General features: G+C 33.9%; 4 protein-coding genes and 1 long non-coding RNA gene across 9 annotated transcripts; 2 read left to right on the top strand and 3 right to left on the bottom strand.

Annotated features, from left to right (window-relative positions):
- Positions 1–770: 770 nt before the first annotated feature.
- On the bottom strand, positions 771–1364 carry LOC140988514 (NDR1/HIN1-like protein 10). The gene has a single exon (XM_073457515.1). It carries the CDS (start codon positions 1362–1364, stop codon positions 771–773), a length of 594 nt encoding a protein of 197 aa, XP_073313616.1.
- A 4159-nt stretch (positions 1365–5523) lies between these two features.
- On the top strand, positions 5524–6731 carry LOC140989025 (uncharacterized). 2 transcript variants are annotated; one of them, XR_012177407.1, is made up of 3 exons: positions 5524–5671; positions 6132–6336; positions 6619–6731. It is a non-coding gene; the product is annotated as an uncharacterized lncRNA (long non-coding RNA). The 2 variants fall into 2 exon arrangements; XR_012177408.1 differs by lacking the exon at positions 5524–5671 and adding an exon at positions 5698–5956.
- Positions 6732–7406: 675 nt separating this feature from the next.
- LOC140988277 (uncharacterized) lies at positions 7407–11227 on the top strand. Of its 3 annotated transcripts, none has more exons than XM_073457301.1 (5): positions 7407–7553; positions 8014–8218; positions 8507–8612; positions 10383–10608; positions 10706–11227. In XM_073457301.1, the coding sequence occupies exons 2-5, from the start codon at positions 8024–8026 to the stop codon at positions 10785–10787; spliced, it is 609 nt and encodes a 202-aa protein (XP_073313402.1). In that variant the 5' UTR covers positions 7407–7553; positions 8014–8023; the 3' UTR covers positions 10788–11227. The 3 variants fall into 3 exon arrangements, with proteins under 3 accessions (XP_073313402.1, XP_073313400.1, XP_073313401.1); XM_073457299.1 differs by having other exon boundaries at positions 8501–8612; XM_073457300.1 differs by lacking the exon at positions 7407–7553 and adding an exon at positions 7603–7838 and having other exon boundaries at positions 8501–8612.
- A 328-nt stretch (positions 11228–11555) lies between these two features.
- On the bottom strand, positions 11556–13474 carry LOC140988692 (pyruvate, phosphate dikinase regulatory protein 1, chloroplastic-like). The gene is made up of 3 exons (XM_073457737.1): positions 12948–13474; positions 12037–12676; positions 11556–11896 (listed from the first exon to the last, which is right to left on the bottom strand). Exons 1-3 carry the CDS (start codon positions 13440–13442, stop codon positions 11793–11795), a joined length of 1239 nt encoding a protein of 412 aa, XP_073313838.1. The 5' UTR covers positions 13443–13474; the 3' UTR covers positions 11556–11792.
- Positions 13475–13993: 519 nt separating this feature from the next.
- On the bottom strand, positions 13994–16877 carry LOC140987376 (gibberellin 2-beta-dioxygenase 8-like). Of its 2 annotated transcripts, XM_073455850.1 has the most exons (5): positions 16564–16877; positions 16128–16212; positions 15041–15495; positions 14442–14763; positions 13994–14346 (listed from the first exon to the last, which is right to left on the bottom strand). In XM_073455850.1, exons 2-5 carry the CDS (start codon positions 16170–16172, stop codon positions 14104–14106), a joined length of 1065 nt encoding a protein of 354 aa, XP_073311951.1. In that variant the 5' UTR covers positions 16173–16212; positions 16564–16877; the 3' UTR covers positions 13994–14103. The 2 variants fall into 2 exon arrangements, with proteins under 2 accessions (XP_073311951.1, XP_073311950.1); XM_073455849.1 differs by lacking the exon at positions 16564–16877 and having other exon boundaries at positions 16128–16482.
- Between the last annotated feature and the right edge of the window lie 2264 nt (positions 16878–19141).

Raw genomic sequence — 19141 nt, 5'->3', positions numbered from 1 at the left:
ATTCAGTTTTTGGTTTGCAAATATGAAACTAATATATTGTTTATTTCAAATTCATTGCAAATGAATGGAGAAGATATATTGGGAGTAGAGAATTTCAAATCATTTACAAAATTCATTTCACATTATTTTTTGAAATTTCGAATTTATGGAATTGAATTAGTTTTTAGTTACTTCAAGTAGTAGTAGAGCTATGACAACAAATTCTTATATTTTTTTAAAAACCAAATCCATTAATATATAAAAACAAAGCCTACAAATATTAGTACACCAGATTTATGAAATGATGAATTTAAAACTTGTCTCGAGTAAAAAAAAAATTTCAAAGAAGTAATTTTTTAAAAAAATTATGAATCTGAAATTTGTCATTTTGGGGAATTATAAACATTAATTAAAAAAAAATTAACCAAAAAAATTTGAATCTGTTGCCTATAAAAGCTGCGTCGCTCAACTTCGGCGCTAGTAAATTAGTTTTGTGTTAAAATTCATCTTCGATTAGTTATATTTCAAATAGGACTAAAATTAGAGTTTAAATTTTTTAATCAGAATTTGACTCGAATTGTAGTCGGAGACTTATCACATGTATTATGTTTGCTTTGACGAGTTATACGGAAACACGCTACAAATTACAATCATGTGGGAATATAATGCATCTCAATTGATATCGTGCAATTTTCTTCTCTGAGATATGTCTGAATATGGTTGTATTATCTATGTACACAATGGATAACATCGAAACGAAAACTTGAATTACGTACGCAATTGTATTCTGACTAAAACGTTAGATTATCTGAAGATGCTTTTATTTCGACGCCGGCTGGAGCGGGCGCCTGTGCTTCCCCGGACTCATGCTCGGCCTCAACATGCAAAATTGATTTGTGGTCTATCTGATGCAACTTGGTCTTCCATTTCATTATCCGAAACCTGACATATGTTTGCACCCCAACTATATAGTTTATATTTCCTCCGTTGGTCTGTGCTTTCGATCCTTCTTGAGCGGGATGGATCAGAATGTCGAGTGAAGTAGTGTTCTTGTACCCCTGGTAGAAAGCTGGTGTAGAGTTTGTCCCAATAATACAACATCCGGGCTCGTACAAATTTAACGTGATGCCGCTGTAAAAGATCCCCATACGCTTGTTTGGATTCAAGATTTTGAGGTTAAACATCAAGTACTTGTCAGTACGATAGGCCGACTGATTGTTGTTGGAATCAAAAGCAAGAACCCGCGTATCTGAAATCTGGAAACGTGGATTTTTCGGTGTCAGGCTTAGCCATGAAAGCAGACAGGCCACACTTAGCACAGAAAAGACACAGAGTAAAAAGCAATAGAGCCGGAAACGATCGTCGTCGACTATCCGGAAAAACATCGGTATGTAGAGTCCTTAATTAAATTTTTTGATGAAACGAAATACGAAGAAATTTGACCGAGAGATAAAGGGATATAGAAGAGGGATGCAGAAAGAAGATGGAAAGACATGTGCCTTCTGAATTCTGATATATATATATATATCATAGAGATTCCGCGTAAGCCAAGGATTTTCGATAAGCTTATCTTTTACAGTAGTTTTATTTTTATTGTACTAGAAATATATCTTTTACACATATATACAGTCACAATTACTTTTGCAGATTTTGGGTTTATACAGGTTATCTTAATCGGCACAATTAATGGGCCTTCGTAATGTTGGACTAGACACAATATATACCGTCTACTAATCAAATTGGTAATATAATGTTTTTTACAAAAAGAAAATACACAAAACTTAAATGAATACACGCAAACTTCGAAATAAAACTCCGTTATATCACATCATTCTGGATAATATAAAGATGTGTTTGGATTGAAATATTTGGATTTGAAGTGAAAATTTGAAAACCACCACAGTAATACAAAATAATTAATTGATATTTTAAAATTATTTGTCAAGTAGATTCGCTCAAACAAACAAATAGTTTTGTTATTAGGGATTTCAAATTCATTAACCTAAATGATATATATTACAGTATGTAACAACTCAAAAAGTATTGATTATTCATTCTTCTGCCTCATGATATTCCGCCGTTTAAACATACAGACCGTCTTTTAATAAATACAGATATAAATATAAGCCCAGCCCTCGACTTCAATTCAATATTCTACAATATTTATACGTACCCATCAATTCGAGGAGTTATTCCCGAAAACACTCATAAAATTAAAAAAAAATAAAATAAACTTAACGAAATTGACACGATTTCTTTTTTGGGAAAGATATTAATTGACACGGCATGTGCAATGAGTTGACTTCGGTTTTCGGTTGCATGTGGGATAATCTTTTAGCATATATTATAAGTAAAAAGTCAACCATTAGACTTGGCCACTAGCCCAAAAACAAAATTTTAATTTGATATTGTAAAATTGCCAAATATTTAATATATATGCATTGCTANAACCTCCACTGAACTCCCAGCATAGACTCGATGTCGATGCGGGATTTGATTCTATCAGAGATAAATATAGTGTGAGGATGGTGGTGAGGGATGCGCAGGGGAGAGTCCGTGGGACGAAAGCTTGTCCGATTCAGTTTCCTGGAAGTGTGGTTTGTGCAGAACTTCTGGCTATAAGGATGGGAATGGACTTCTGCTTGGCGTTTGGGCTGGACAATGTGTGCATATTTTCTGACTCTCTGGTAACGGTTAAGGCGGTGAGGGAAGAGAATTTCGATCTAAGTCACAGCGGCGGAGTGGCTTCCGAAGTTAGAGCGATGCTTGAGGATGAGTCATTCCTTTCGATACAACATATGAGACGTACGACTAACAACGTCGCTCATGCTCTAGCTCAACGAGCTCTAGTGTTTTCTTTGTTATTTGAATGGACCGATGGCATTCTTCCGTCGTGGCCCATTAATATTGTAACCCTAGACTTGTCGGTTATTTGAGTTATGGAAATATTTGTATTCAAAAAAAATAATAATACTTTTGACATAAAAAATAATATTTTTTATGAGATATATCGGATCAAAAAATTGTCTCACAAAATTGACATATAACACGGATCTCACATGAACTTTCGTTATATATATATTTGCACCCCCTGTATATGAGAAATAGGAGGGAGACCTAGAGAATTTGATGACATGAGGGGGAATTATCTTTGTTTTTGTATAATAATAAATATGGTTTTTAAAATAAACTGAAAATTCTTGTGACGACAGCTAACCCATTTATTTTAATTTTAATTTTAATTTAGAAAATTCTATATCCTAATATTTTTGGGACAGGGATGTATTTTATCGACTGATGTATCATAAATTTAATATTTCTTGAGATTCTAGACCTATAAATAGTGGATTTTCAAAAAAAATTTAATTGATTCATATTTATGATCATATACCATTACTTACGTGAACTACTATAATTTTTACACGTCTTTTTATGATCCTAATTAGTTATGATTTGAGCGTCTGTGTAGTTAGCTCCCTCACTTTCTTAACATAGTTTTAAACAATTTTTTGGATGCTTGATTTTCCTGGAGTTATTGTCGTTCGAAATGCCAGAAAATAAGACATTTTTCGCCCTAAATTTCTTTAATATTTTTTTTAACTTACATTTATTTTGTCAAATTTGAGATACAATATAAATCAGGTTATGGAACCGTTCTGGAAGATTTTTAATCTTACTAAAATTTACATATATATATTGAAAAAATGTGATGCAACAAATAAAAATTGGCGGTACGATGAAAAGGACATAATTTAACGATAGAAAACTCAAATTTATATGAACTCAAGAATATTTAATTAAATAAAGATACTAAATACATAAAATTATTCTGTGGCGATTCAGCAAGATACCCGGGCTACTGGAGGCGTGGAAGAGAAGTGGTCCGGACCCGTGGTCCATATCCAAGACATGCTCAAATTTTGTATTTTTTTATATTATTATTACTATTCTTCTTCTTCTTTTGCCTCAAATATATACCAAGGAAAATTAACTCGTTCCTATCTACAAATTCTCCTATCGATTCTTTCAACTTAACATCACAAATTATTTCATTTTGCCTCGGATCACTCTACTTTTTTTTATTTATTTACCAAAAAAAATTATAATTATATAATAATAAAGAAGAAATTTATATTTTTGCCATTGCCCGATCACATATATTTTCTTGGAAGTTCCTTCCTTTCTAGAACTGTTTTTTCCCCCTGCCGGGAACTAAACTTCAGGAGTGGAGCGTTATTGTCACCACACCCAAAAAATAATGATAATAGTTTATAAAATTAAAATATAAAAATAAATCACATTGGACAAGCATACGTGACAAGTTCGTCTGATAATGTTTTGATAAGCATGTAGTTATCATTGACATGAAGATTTGTTGTGGTAATAATTATTTGATGAGTGATGTTGCTTTCAGTTTGTTTGCAAAATCACCTTAAAAAAAGGTCTACTTATTTTCGATTTGGCGAGGAAATTAATCTTGTATAAGTAATATTCTTGGGGAAGTTGGTGAAAAATCCCCAATAAAAATATTTCTTTGGGTTTACTCCCTACCCACAAAATTGTGGTACTATGTCATACAAAATGTGGTACAATTCATGTGGAAATGTGGTACTAAAAAAGTACCCAGTGACTGAACACAAAAAAAATTGACGGCTGGAGATTGAAGGCCAATTTCCCGAATATTCTTCACATAAAACATTTACTTAACATAAAATAATATCATGTAGGTTAGGAATGCCGAGATTAACTAGAATAGGTGTACATGCATGTGCGCCTTGCCTAAGACAAATAAAGGATTTATACCTAATCTTGAGCCAATNAGAAAATAAAATATAAAGAAAATTATGGTATATGTTATTGGATGGTTAAATGGTGCCTTGAGAATTATTAAAAAGCTTCACTGTCATACTAAAATTAGTTAGTAAATTGGGGTTTAATTTTAATAAATCCAGTTTACATATTTAGTGTTATTTTTCCTACTCTTTTACCGATTTACCCATATTAAATTAATATCATTAACTACTTGTATAATTTTTTTTTATCCTATTAAAATATTCATTGAATTAATAAGGGTAAAATAGAATTTTTTTTGTATAAAATTTAATTATCTAAACACTTACTCTGTGTGAAAACACAAACAAACATAAATAAAAAGAAATTAAAATTAATTTAAAAAATAATAAATTATTTAAAAATATAATTTTAAAAATAATTACTTATCTTATCTACTTAATTACAGATTGAAACATTTAAAATAGAAGTTACTCTAGGAAAATAAAATCAATGAAACAATACAGTTGATGTTTATATATAAATTTACTTCTGTGTCACAAAATCATATAAATTTTGGTTAGCAAAAGAGTCTATGCTTAATATAATAGTACAGACAGTGTAGATATATAAAATATATGGATGCTAAGAAATTTTGTTGTTAACTAATGAATGATTTAGTCAAATAAACATGAATAATTGAATTCATTTATACTAAACAACAATTGACTAATTATCCATATCAGTTATATAAAGATGTATCATTTCCAATCATTCTTGAAATGTACTCCTTGCCAACTCTCTCTTCGATCTCTGTCCAGATATGTATATTAACAGTATTTGAGTTGTAAATGCTAGAGAAGACGAAATAATAAAGAACAGTCGGTGAGTTTATCACGCTAACTCAGAAGATTTAATCAAGGTTAGAATTCTTCGGAATTTTCGTTAATTAGATATTAATTCTTGTGATTAATTTGGTAGCAGTTGGTTCAATTTTCTTGTGCAAATGAAGCTTCTGTCTACCTTATCATTCACGAGAGGCTTACTACAATAAACCAAACTCGTGATTTCTTTTCATGTGTTTGGGCAAACAAAAGTTGACCCAGTTACCCTGCAAGATTAATTAATTTGGTATTATTAGATCAGTGGAATAATTCCCTGGTTTAATTTTCTTGATTTTTGGCGAAATCAAGAAAATCTGATGCTGGTAAGCTTAAATTATTGCTTATTCCCGATTGCTTTTTATGAGAATAGATTACATATATTACTGTTTCATTGTTCTTACCGAAATTGACATTTTTGTTATTTGTCAGTACTTACAAATACATATATTTGTATAAGCTGCATAAAATTCATCGCTAGCTCCTTATTATTGTTTTCAGGTGGCCGGAGATGAGTTCAGAAAACCAGAGCTCGGTTAGGCCCGGAGAATTCGAATTCGGAATCGACGGAGGTCGAAAATCTTCATCTGTTTCTGGTGGATCGCAAACAGGCTCGAGCAATATGAAGTCCGATAGCTTTGTGGTGGAGGTGGACAGATTCTGTCTTCCCACTGAGAAAGACATCAACGGAAATTCAAGAATTACGGTAAGTTTTTCACTTTTATATTTATTATGTATATAAATATTATCTGCTCCGATCTCAAGAAAGTGTTCTGCTTCTTGATTAAATAATTATCTATTATTTGTTCCGACTTTTCGAAAGCTCTTAATTAAATGATGTAAAATATGGATTATCAGGCGTGACAATAAGTTTGATTGATACTTTACTTTATCTTCTTGTTTTCAAAGAAAAAGTGGTTTGATTATATATAATTATACATACATAATTATATATATATATATAAATCCTTGGTGGATGCGATTAAAGTTGCAGAGAAACCTTTCAAGAAAAGGATCCGGAAAATGTGGAGAGAAGAAAACTAATTCGATTCTTGGAGCTAACGAGAGAGACGCTTGCATGCTGTCAACTTCACCTAGAGGTATGNTTATTTCAACATTTTTACGCTACACCCATTCACATACACCTTGCCTAAGACAAATAAAGGATTTATACCTAATCTTGAGCCAATTATTTCAACATTTTTACGCTACACCCATTCACANTACCCATATTAAATTAATATCATTAACTACTTGTATAATTTTTTTTTATCCTATTAAAATATTCATTGAATTAATAAGGGTAAAATAGAATTTTTTTTGTATAAAATTTAATTATCTAAACACTTACTCTGTGTGAAAACACAAACAAACATAAATAAAAAGAAATTAAAATTAATTTAAAAAATAATAAATTATTTAAAAATATAATTTTAAAAATAATTACTTATCTTATCTACTTAATTACAGATTGAAACATTTAAAATAGAAGTTACTCTAGGAAAATAAAATCAATGAAACAATACAGTTGATGTTTATATATAAATTTACTTCTGTGTCACAAAATCATATAAATTTTGGTTAGCAAAAGAGTCTATGCTTAATATAATAGTACAGACAGTGTAGATATATAAAATATATGGATGCTAAGAAATTTTGTTGTTAACTAATGAATGATTTAGTCAAATAAACATGAATAATTGAATTCATTTATACTAAACAACAATTGACTAATTATCCATATCAGTTATATAAAGATGTATCATTTCCAATCATTCTTGAAATGTACTCCTTGCCAACTCTCTCTTCGATCTCTGTCCAGATATGTATATTAACAGTATTTGAGTTGTAAATGCTAGAGAAGACGAAATAATAAAGAACAGTCGGTGAGTTTATCACGCTAACTCAGAAGATTTAATCAAGGTTAGAATTCTTCGGAATTTTCGTTAATTAGATATTAATTCTTGTGATTAATTTGGTAGCAGTTGGTTCAATTTTCTTGTGCAAATGAAGCTTCTGTCTACCTTATCATTCACGAGAGGCTTACTACAATAAACCAAACTCGTGATTTCTTTTCATGTGTTTGGGCAAACAAAAGTTGACCCAGTTACCCTGCAAGATTAATTAATTTGGTATTATTAGATCAGTGGAATAATTCCCTGGTTTAATTTTCTTGATTTTTGGCGAAATCAAGAAAATCTGATGCTGGTAAGCTTAAATTATTGCTTATTCCCGATTGCTTTTTATGAGAATAGATTACATATATTACTGTTTCATTGTTCTTACCGAAATTGACATTTTTGTTATTTGTCAGTACTTACAAATACATATATTTGTATAAGCTGCATAAAATTCATCGCTAGCTCCTTATTATTGTTTTCAGGTGGCCGGAGATGAGTTCAGAAAACCAGAGCTCGGTTAGGCCCGGAGAATTCGAATTCGGAATCGACGGAGGTCGAAAATCTTCATCTGTTTCTGGTGGATCGCAAACAGGCTCGAGCAATATGAAGTCCGATAGCTTTGTGGTGGAGGTGGACAGATTCTGTCTTCCCACTGAGAAAGACATCAACGGAAATTCAAGAATTACGGTAAGTTTTTCACTTTTATATTTATTATGTATATAAATATTATCTGCTCCGATCTCAAGAAAGTGTTCTGCTTCTTGATTAAATAATTATCTATTATTTGTTCCGACTTTTCGAAAGCTCTTAATTAAATGATGTAAAATATGGATTATCAGGCGTGACAATAAGTTTGATTGATACTTTACTTTATCTTCTTGTTTTCAAAGAAAAAGTGGTTTGATTATATATAATTATACATACATAATTATATATATATATATAAATCCTTGGTGGATGCGATTAAAGTTGCAGAGAAACCTTTCAAGAAAAGGATCCGGAAAATGTGGAGAGAAGAAAACTAATTCGATTCTTGGAGCTAACGAGAGAGACGCTTGCATGCTGTCAACTTCACCTAGAGGTATGTTTAGTTTTTCCTTTTTTTAACTTTAAACAATGATTACATTTTGTTCTCGTAAATTTTGCAGAAGAATGATATATATGGGTTTTTCCTTTTTTTTAAAAAAAAATTACACTTCACGTTAGGTCATCAACGTGGTAACTAAAAATTGGTAATAAACGTACCATAAGATAATTCTTTTGAGTAAATATAAAATGAATTTAATAGTGAATAACCTCTTTTAAAAAAAAATTTAGCAAAATTTTGAGAGTTTATAAGCTCTCAAGTAACTTATAAGTTGAGTCAACACCCCCTCTAAAAAAAACGTCAAAAACTTGTGTGAGACGGTCTCACGGATCGTATTTTATGAGACCGATCTCTTATTTGGGTCATTCATGAAAAATTATTACCTTTTATTTTAAGAGTACTACTTTTTATTGTGAATATCGGTAGGATTGACCCGTCTCACAAATAAAGATTCATGAGACAGTCTCACAAATAAAGATTCGTGAGACCGTCTCACAAGAGACATATTCCTAAAAAGCGTGCAAAGTTAGTCAAAACAAATATTTGAAAATTGATTTGATAATATAAAACGAACTTGATGTTTCTAGCCTCCTATGCTGCCAATATATGAGTATCTTTAAAAGGCCACATTTTTTTCTGCATTTACTCAGCTTGTCTTTGAGTTCATTTTGTACACATGCAAACTTTTGTTTCGAGGGTTTTTTTTGTCCATAATCGATCGCTAGAGGCCAAATGCCATTCTTAACACACATTTGGTCGCCCATTTAAAACTTGTCTTGTGGGGAACCTTTTTTTCCAACTGATGAGATTTAATATATCAACTTTTAATTGTTGGTGCGATTTTGTAAGGATTGAAGTCATATATTTTAATAATACTCACATCACCTTTAATTTTTGAAACTAGTATACAATTAGAACATGAGTTTCCAAGTTCGTCAAGCTGGTTTGGCTTCATCTCTGATATATTGGATGTGTTACAACTCATATGATTTAATACAAGATATTCATATGATTAACTTGTTGGTTCCACGTATATATATTTTTAATTTACATAATCATATGGACATCTTGTATAAAAATACATATAAAATAATATTCTCCACAGTCTAGCATAGACCAAGCCGTACAATTTCACTTTCTTTTTTATATTTCAAAGAGATGGCATGGAACCCGATTTTCAGCGGGCGTATGCATAAACATTATATATATATTACCACTCTGGAGCACGCGTTATATGCTTGTCCAATCATGATTTTGTTACTAGTTTTATTTTGTTTCATCAATTTTTGTAATTAGGTTGTAGAATTAAAAAAAATTTGTAGTTTAAATAAAAATATAAGTAATATAATAGTTATAAAAATTAAGATCATATCACGGTCTCAATTCTATATTTTAATTTTTGGTAATAATGTGACACTTGACACATCAGTAACATGTCGATTCTACAACAGCACCAGTGCACCACGTAGGTAAAAATATTAAAATTGTAAAAAAAAAATATCGAATTAAGATTTAAATTTAAGAACATAGATGACAAAAATAATAAAAAAAATAAATATTTATAACGTGCAGTTCTCGTGACTTTCAATCAATGTGCCAAGAAAATATGGAGAAGACTTTGAGGAATGTTTCATTCTTAAATCAGACGCATCAACGCTACACAGTCATTCTGCCTGCACAATTTTAAGAATGTTGAAATTGGGTACCAGAAACACAACATTAGTACTACATTCTACAATTTAGCCGCACAACTTTTTCATGCAGCAACTTTACACGGAAGCAGCACGCCTGAAAAGCCAACTGTGGTAGTGGCATTGGGGGCCACCGATCACTCCACCATTCCCCAACCCCATCATCAGATTACCATCAATGGCAGCGTGAGCAACACAGCTGCGGAAAGTAAATGTGGGAGCAAAAGGTTTAGTTTCCGACGTTATCCACCTTCATTGACAGTTGATCCCCGAAGGATACTATTCCTCTTCGCAACTCTGTAAGTTTAAACTAAAAACAAAATTATTTTTGCTTACTATTTCTGCATGCATGCGTCAGGCAGCTAATCAAATGTAATTATCTGGTATCTGTTACAGGTCAAGCATCGGAACTATAATATTGATCTATTTCACCTTATCCATGACCAAGATCAATGGGGATGAGAATGCTCTAAATTAATAACATCGATGAAATATTGAGCATAACCGAACATTGCATATTTTAGGATTTCATACTCAACTTAGTTATGTTCCTGATTCTTTTGTGCCAGAAAGCTGGCTTAATCTGCTAAGAGGGACGGGAAGAGATGCAATACAAAAAGATCAAGCAGAGAAAAAGAAACTTGTTGAATCGAGGGGTATTATCAGTTGGATCTTCCATTGGATTTGGCCATATTTTCCGTAGACAGCTTTTTTCATAAACAAATCATTAAACGAGAGGCACTAGCATAAAGCATGAAGAATCTTTCAATTTGTATAAGATGGAAGGGAAAAAAAAGAAAGACGAGGTGTATACCGTTTTCTATATTTGTTTAGTCTATCTTTTTTTTTTCCTTATTGGAACTCACTACCGCTGACTTTGATGCGTTCTGGACAAATCCAAAGAAAAATTGTCATTTTGCCACTTTTTATTTTTTACCCGCAAATTAATTTATGTTTGCTCCTGCTGCAACACACAGCCATCAAACGTAGGAAAAAACTGAGTTAATGACCAAAATCAAAAGTAAAGAATTGATAATTGTTAGTTAAAATACGCATACTACAGTATAATGTGTTTTTAGTCAAATAAATGTCATTTTTTGAAATTTCAGTTTCGACCAGATCAGTGAACCAAATGCCCCGGATGGCCGGAACATAGGTTCTGGAACGATGTTTGACCAGAAGATCCAAATTATTAAGAACTGCCAAGTGCTGTATTCAACCATGCTTGATGCTAAACGAAGATACATAAGAGATCAAATTGGCAAATTCGGCTTCATGGCATCGTTCTTAGATAGATCAATATGATACACCCCTTACATGACAACAATATTTAGGTCGAGGTCTATTTAAAAATTCAGCTGAGCATACAATAAGCATATTGTCAACCTTTTTCTTCAATAGAAATCATGGCACGTAAAAGACCGATTTCTTTATCCAAATGAGAATCATATCCACTCCTGTTTCAGAACAGAGTTCTCACATCTTAGTACCGCTTAGAAATCCTCGGCATTGAGCATCTATTTTTCCTGTCATGGTATAGTCTCAGCACAATCGCTGCTGTTTCTTCTATTGCTTTTCCCGAAACCTCTGGAATCAAAGCAAGAGACAGATTTGAATCAACGAATATCAGAACTATAAATTCACATTTCTCTTTGGCCTTAACACATTGACGGTGATTCATATATATCAGTTACTAGTTGAACCTTGAAAGTATCATATGTACTTACCAATAACCGGCCAAATGGGATTTTGTTGAAAAATATTTCTGGAAAACTCCAGCTCGGCTTTAACATGGTCCATTTCAGAATAGCTGCTCCAGTTGTCATCCTCGAAGCCCAAGCTCTTCGCTCTTGCTTTCCTAATTGTTTGCAGCACGACAGGATTAATAGTCAGGGCAAACACCTTCTCTGGATCAACCTCAAAAAGACTCCTTGGCAATTTGACATTCATTACAATTGGCACATTGGCCACCTTGTATCCTTTTTGTGATAGATATATAGACAGTGGAGTCTTCCCAGTACGAGATACACCAGTAAGAATTATATCTGCCTTGGTCAAATTTTGAGGCAAGGCTCCATCATCTTGCTTTATGGTGAACTCAATAGCCTCTATCCTTCGAAAATACTCTTCACTGAGTGAGTTCTCACGGCCTGGAGCCCAGCGAGGAAGGCCAGAGGGCGAGACACCAAGATGGGATGCGATTGCCTCCGTTACAGGGCTAAGTGCATCAGTACACGTTACACCCCAAAGCTCACATGCCTGTCTAGCTGTTTCAGCAATTGACGGATCAGCTAAAGTGTATACAAGCATTGCGCCATCCTTGGCTGCTTGCTTGATGATTTCCATCAAGGGTTCCACATCATCAATCTCAACAAATCACAAACATAAATACAAAAAATAAGTTCAACTACATATTAATACCATATCCTCAGGGAGGGCAAAAGCACAAAGTCTAAACCACATAATTTCTATATTAATCACAACATGTGGAGATTGCTGAAATACGGATACCTGACTCTATATGCATCATCACGTTAACTAATAATTGATGCAAACGAATATTCCGACTGGAAAAGATGAAAATATTCATCGTCAATTTAGGAAAAGAACGAACTTCGACGAGAAACGACCAACGTACCCCGGAAAATAAGTGGGTATTGACGGGGCAAACCCGGTCCACTAAGCAATAATCGAACTGCCCCAATGCCGCGTGAACTAAATGCTCCGCCGTCCATCCAGTCCCATCAGATACCATATAAATGGCCTTCGCTCCCGCCGCCACATCCGTCACAGACCTTCCATTACTCCCGCCTTCCTTACTAGGAGAAGATGTTTGGAACTCAGTTCCATCGGTATTGTCATCTTTAACAATAATCCCCAAAGCTGAATTAGCAGAATTCCGAACTTCAGCTGATAATTGCTGAATAGGACGGTCCAATTTGCGACCTGAGCGTATGGCCCGAGCCCTGGACCATCGATTCAACTGAGGACTGGTTTTGATTCTATCAGCCTTCGGCTCACGAGGCGATGAAGGCTGTGAGACGAGCGGCGAAGATGGGATAGGTTTCGATTGGTTAGAAGAAGAGATGCCCGGTGCGGGGCTGTGTCGTTGGATGATTGATAAGGAAATCATCGTTCAAATTTTCAATTTGTTTTTTTTTTTTAAAAATTGTTATTTAATCTCAGCGAACTATTATGATTACAAGAGCACCCTTCATTGCGTAGATAAGAGGCATTCATAATTCTATTTAGATTTAAAAAAAAAAAAAAAAGATATCCATGTACAGAAACAATTCTTGATTAATATTTTTTTTGTATTGAATAATTTTATTGATAAAGAAAAATCAATGCATCAAAATCATAATAATAACACTTCAATCAGATTCACAAATAAATAATATAGAAAAAAGTTAAAATATATGTGATGATATTACTATAATAAGGCAAAGTCAAAAAAATACTATATTTTTAGTCTACAAGAAGTCTTGTCAAATGCACTCATTATGGATTTAACATCTGCTTAATGAACAACAATTGACATTAAAATAGATAATATGTACAAATACAATCAATAACTTACATGTCCATTCTTGAAACAATAAGACTAACCAACCATAAATATTAACTATAACTAAACTTTATACAAACATTGGCATCATCTCCACTTTTATCATATTGTGTAATATGTATATACATAAAGTGGGAAAATATTTCAGTAAATATAAATACCTCATGATCGATGTATATATGTCTACGTAGAAATTAACTAGACGCAGTAGTTTAATTTAAACTAGCTATGCTCCACAGTTTACTAGAAAATTAGCAAGTCCTATTTTGTAACCCAAACGCTTAACATCTTCTTGCACCCGTTCTCTATATTCCCCGAACCTAAAACTTCTGTAAACACGAGGCTCTATGTTACTTTCTATGAGCGTGTCGTAAGACGGACAGAAGAAGTAGGCAGTCGAAAACCTCTCCTTTTCTGCATTCGTCACCACTCTGTGTTCGACGCTTTTGTACTCATTGTTACTCCAAGCCTGCAAATTATTACACGCTTTTATAAGATCTACCTATTTTATCAATCGGGCACATATCGAATGAAATACAATTTACCAACTATATATATATTTACCTGGAACAAATCACCGATGTTGATTATTAGGGCCTCAGGATTTGGTCTAACGGCGATCCATTTTCCATCTTTTACCAACTGAAGACCTCCGATGTGATCCTGGTGCAGTACGGTGAGGAAATCGCTGTCCGTATGTGGCATTATTCCGAACATATGAGGGTAACTCGGGCACCTCGGGTACCGGTTCAACCGAAGGTAGCAACTGCTGGGAAGACAGGTTTCTTTGAAATGATCAGACTCGCAGCCCAATTCCTCGGCCAGTATGTCTACCAAATCTTGTGCTAGTTCAGACACCATTGCCGCGTATTGCTCCATCGTTGAGCTAAAAATTTCATCCCGGAAAATAAAAATAAGTATATCTAGTTCAATTAAATAATGAAGCATGAATGAATACTGTATTGTATTGTCATGTCAAAAGAATCATACACGATAATTTGTGAGGCAAGGATTTGCATTTAGATGGAACGAAAGGAACGAAGATATAAAAGAGATAGACAGATAGATAGGCGGCCCAAAAGGATATGTATGGAGTATATAAACTTTTTCAAGTAAATATCAAATTGCAAATGAAAGGGCCGGACTGGTTCGGTATATTTTACCTGAGATTGTTGTATCCACCTGAACCCAATATATCACTCAATAACACATGAAAAGCCTCGGACCAAGATAGCTGTTTCAAGCAGGTAGCGGAAGGCGTCCCCCACCGATAACTTCCGGTCGAGAAATTCAAATCTTTGCTGTTTGTTTTCTCATGGAATGGCTTCTTGAAAAGCTTGATTTGTTCATGTCTCATTCTTTCGAGTATCTCCGCGGGAATCCCGTGGTTTATTACTTGAAAAAAACCCCACTCTTTCGACGCCCGAGATATGTCTTTCTTGCATGCCTGCTTCTCAAAATCTCCAAGATTTAACCGGTTGAGGTCGATTAACGGCAGCTGGCATTCTCCCACGACCGGAGGATCGGTAGGAATATTCTTCTCATTCAAGTTGCTCTTGAAGAGATTCCCATAAGTTTGCTCAAATGGTGGATCAGGTGATTCTTCCATTCTCACAAGCTGAAACACGCAATAATGATCGGTAAGCAGCACATGTACATAATAATATATGCTACAATAGCTAAGCTGATCAGCAGGAATTTAGAGAATCGTCAGAGGAATGGAAAATAAAGATTTGTCAAGGCGCTTCGATTCGATTAGTTCGAGTACTCTGAGGTTCGACTATAACGATCGGGACGTATAGGATTAGAGTATGCAGATTGGACTAAAAACAAGGCGAGCCTCGGGCGAGAGCATTGTTTCATAGAAACTTGAGGTCATGTGGTGGATGGTTCCAAAAGACAAGGGAAAGATAATAAAAATTATATTTTGACTATGTTTCTTGTTTTGCCCTCGATGAAAACGTTGCGTTATGTCCCTCCATCTGCACGCCTTTGATGAATTTGAAGACAAGGTCAGTCAACGCCGTCATTTAACACGTTTGGGGGAGAGGGGCGTTTTTTTTTTTGGGGAAATAATTGAAATTATGTTCACCTTTATAGCAAGCAGGACCCATTACCGAGTGTGCCTTTAATACACGCGAAACTAACTTGGAAAATACAAATTTCTTCACTCATCTTTGATCAAAGTTTTTAATCGCAAAAAGCTAATTGTATATGAGAAAAGATCAATCGGTAGATGTGTGTACTTACGTTGTTGAGATATTTTGACAGCTGGTTCAAAGACAACAGTACCATGTTGATTCTTTTCCCACTTCTATAGAAGAACAATTTGATCCTGCAAATATTAATCATAAAGTCAATAATGGCAACTTAATTAGAAAAAGAATCAATGCATGGTCTCCACGTTTTGCACCAAACCCATAGGAGGATGTGGTTAAATATTTGCATGGTGATGTGCACACACCACATATTTATATATAACTACGTTCATCGAGAATGTTCGAATTCTGATCAGGTGCTGCGATATTTAGTGCATATGTACATCCAGAAACCGTAGTTACATGCTAATGCAAATGTAATACTCAACATAAACTTGACGCGTACGTGTTGTGGAAAGAAAGCGAGCGATATTTAGTGCATATGTACATCCAGAAACCGTAGTTACATGCTAATGCAAATGTAATACTCAACATAAACTTGACGCGTACGTGCTGTGGAAACAAAGCGACTATATATCCCTGCCGGTCACTCTCACTGAGATATTTCTAGCTAGTCGAGTAACAACACGAAGAACATCAATAATTTGTTACAAGGGATGCGGGGAATGGTACGAGGAATGGCTTTTTGGGCTAGGGAGGGGCGGGGCGGATAGGAGGGAGGGTGGAAAGAGAGATATGGAATGGTGGAAGCAGGATGGAATTATTTGTCCTAAAAGATTGGAGTGGGATAGATAGATATTTATATGAGAAAAGGGGGTCATATGCAATAATTTTGAATTGAAAATATTTCATTCACAGGGATATGGTACAATTGAGGATTGATGATCTATGTTAAAGAGACGAACACGCAGCTTGTAATACAACCACTCACTAATCCGACAATGTGTTGTACCTTCTAAGGTATTAAAACTCGATTCCATTTTTTTCTCCGTGAAAATAGAAAGATAATTGCATCGGATCGATGCTGTTTGTTCAAGTGGATCGAGGATTGGAGGCTTCATATGGGGACTAGCTTGGGTATGACAAGGAATGGAAAAAATTCAAATCAAACTCGAATCGGATTTAATTTATTTGGATTCTCAAAGATTTAGTTTACTATATATCACAACCATTTTATATCTCTCGGAGGTTAATGCAACAAAGAAAGAAATTACGAAAGTAATCAAGTCAAAAATTAACATAAAGTATTCGGTAAAAGACACTGTTGCAGGGTTTCAGATATTATTAAAGCATGAGGTTCTTCAGATATCACTAACTTAACCAACTCGCTCTTTTTGTGTCGCACAGTAAATATATATCATCAGATACGAACCGGCAAATATCTGAGCCTATTTACAAAGAAGATGGGCCCATGTTTTATGCAATTAAGCCGGAGTAAGAGTCATCCGAACTAATCTTAACTCGAAAGGCCTGAATAGCTGAGTCCATATCTCAACCTGAGCCGAGCCCACCCGAACTCTATAAATAGTTCATTGCTGTCACTCAGTATTATTATTATTGCACATCTTAAGTCACGGTGACAATATTTTCGACGTCCTCTAACTTTTGTTCATTCACGCAAATCTATACCAAAGCTCTGCTCAGCCTGCACCAGATCAACAAAAAAATATTTGACTCACCAAACCAAACCAAAGTGAAATTCTTATTCGAGTAGATGTTGTGGCTACCAGATTTGGAATATTTTTATGAAAAGTAATTTTTTTTTTTACCTATTAATACATACACTATATACACTATAAAATCTTAATGCACTCTTAATTTTAAAATTTTTTGGTCAGCCCGAAAGCCCTAGAACCAGCCATCCCTCGCCTTGAGAAACATGTCCCTCCGACGAATTTTTCTCGTGGCTGAATTCTTGTTTTTAATGTTAATCAATTGGTGTAGTTCCTTTGATTATTTTGGTGGATGAAGTTCATCGACAATGTTTTACTACTTCAGCTCGATGTGAGACATACGGATACGACAGACGTTTTATCCTTTGATATAGTGTGGCGATACATAGATTATTTCTATGATATAATATTAAGTGCCATGAACATTTGAATAAAATTTTATTAGAAAAATTTATTATTTGAGTGATTATATATTTATATATATATATTGGGGAATGCCGACATATAATAATAAACAATAGACTGTGTGCCGTTATTACAGTTGGGTCCGAGAGTACCTAATAATGTGTACTGTTCCTAGATTCATTGGAGAGATGGTAAAACAGAGACTTGGAAGAAGCACAGCCAAATGAAATGAGAGCTCCAATTTACGTTGGGATATTGCGGAAGGCGCTTGGATCATTTTACTTTCAAATAGTACAAAATTAAACAAGACTTTTGAAGCAAGAAAATGACTGGCAAGAGACAATTTTGAAGTTCAAATTTAATTTAGTCACGAAAATATTCGATGAACATATCGATTTATATTTTAGATCAAATTAAGCATAATTCGATATCCCGATTTCATCTTCTTCAAACTTTTGAGCCTGTCTCGATTCCGACATAATAACATCCATATTATCCTATCCTTTTTATGTTTTCAAAGTACGAGCCTTCCCTCCTATTCTTCGGTAACAAATTCAGTTTCCAGAAATGCTAGGATCAATTTTTTTTTACTACCACAGCCGTTGTATTTCCGATAAACACTAGGTAAACTCCTACACTAACAAAATAACATATAAACTACACTAATAAGATAAACATCACTAGCAAACCATGCGTTGATAAGGAAAATCTAACTCTTGATCGATAGTCAAATGTTTAACTACTCTACCAACTTAAACACATTTCATACATAATGCTAGGTTAATTCACTTGCTGAATATTAGTGCTACTGTGATAGATTAACTAATGTTATTTCATTCTACAGCGTAACAATGTAGATCGTTTGTGCAATCGAAGATATTTAATTTAAAGGTTACTTGATATAGTAGTTTTGTAAGATTATTTATTGCATACACGAATAATATGGTACTAGCTTAGATTTATTAACCGATGGTGCCGACAAGCTTATGTAAAAAATCATTAAAAAAAAATTCACCTGAGAACTTTA

This window comes from Primulina huaijiensis, chromosome 11 (genome assembly GCF_012295235.1).
Source record: "Primulina huaijiensis isolate GDHJ02 chromosome 11, ASM1229523v2, whole genome shotgun sequence".
Lineage (NCBI taxonomy): Eukaryota > Viridiplantae > Streptophyta > Magnoliopsida > Lamiales > Gesneriaceae > Primulina > Primulina huaijiensis.
This window is presented reverse-complemented; position numbering and strand designations above follow the sequence as displayed.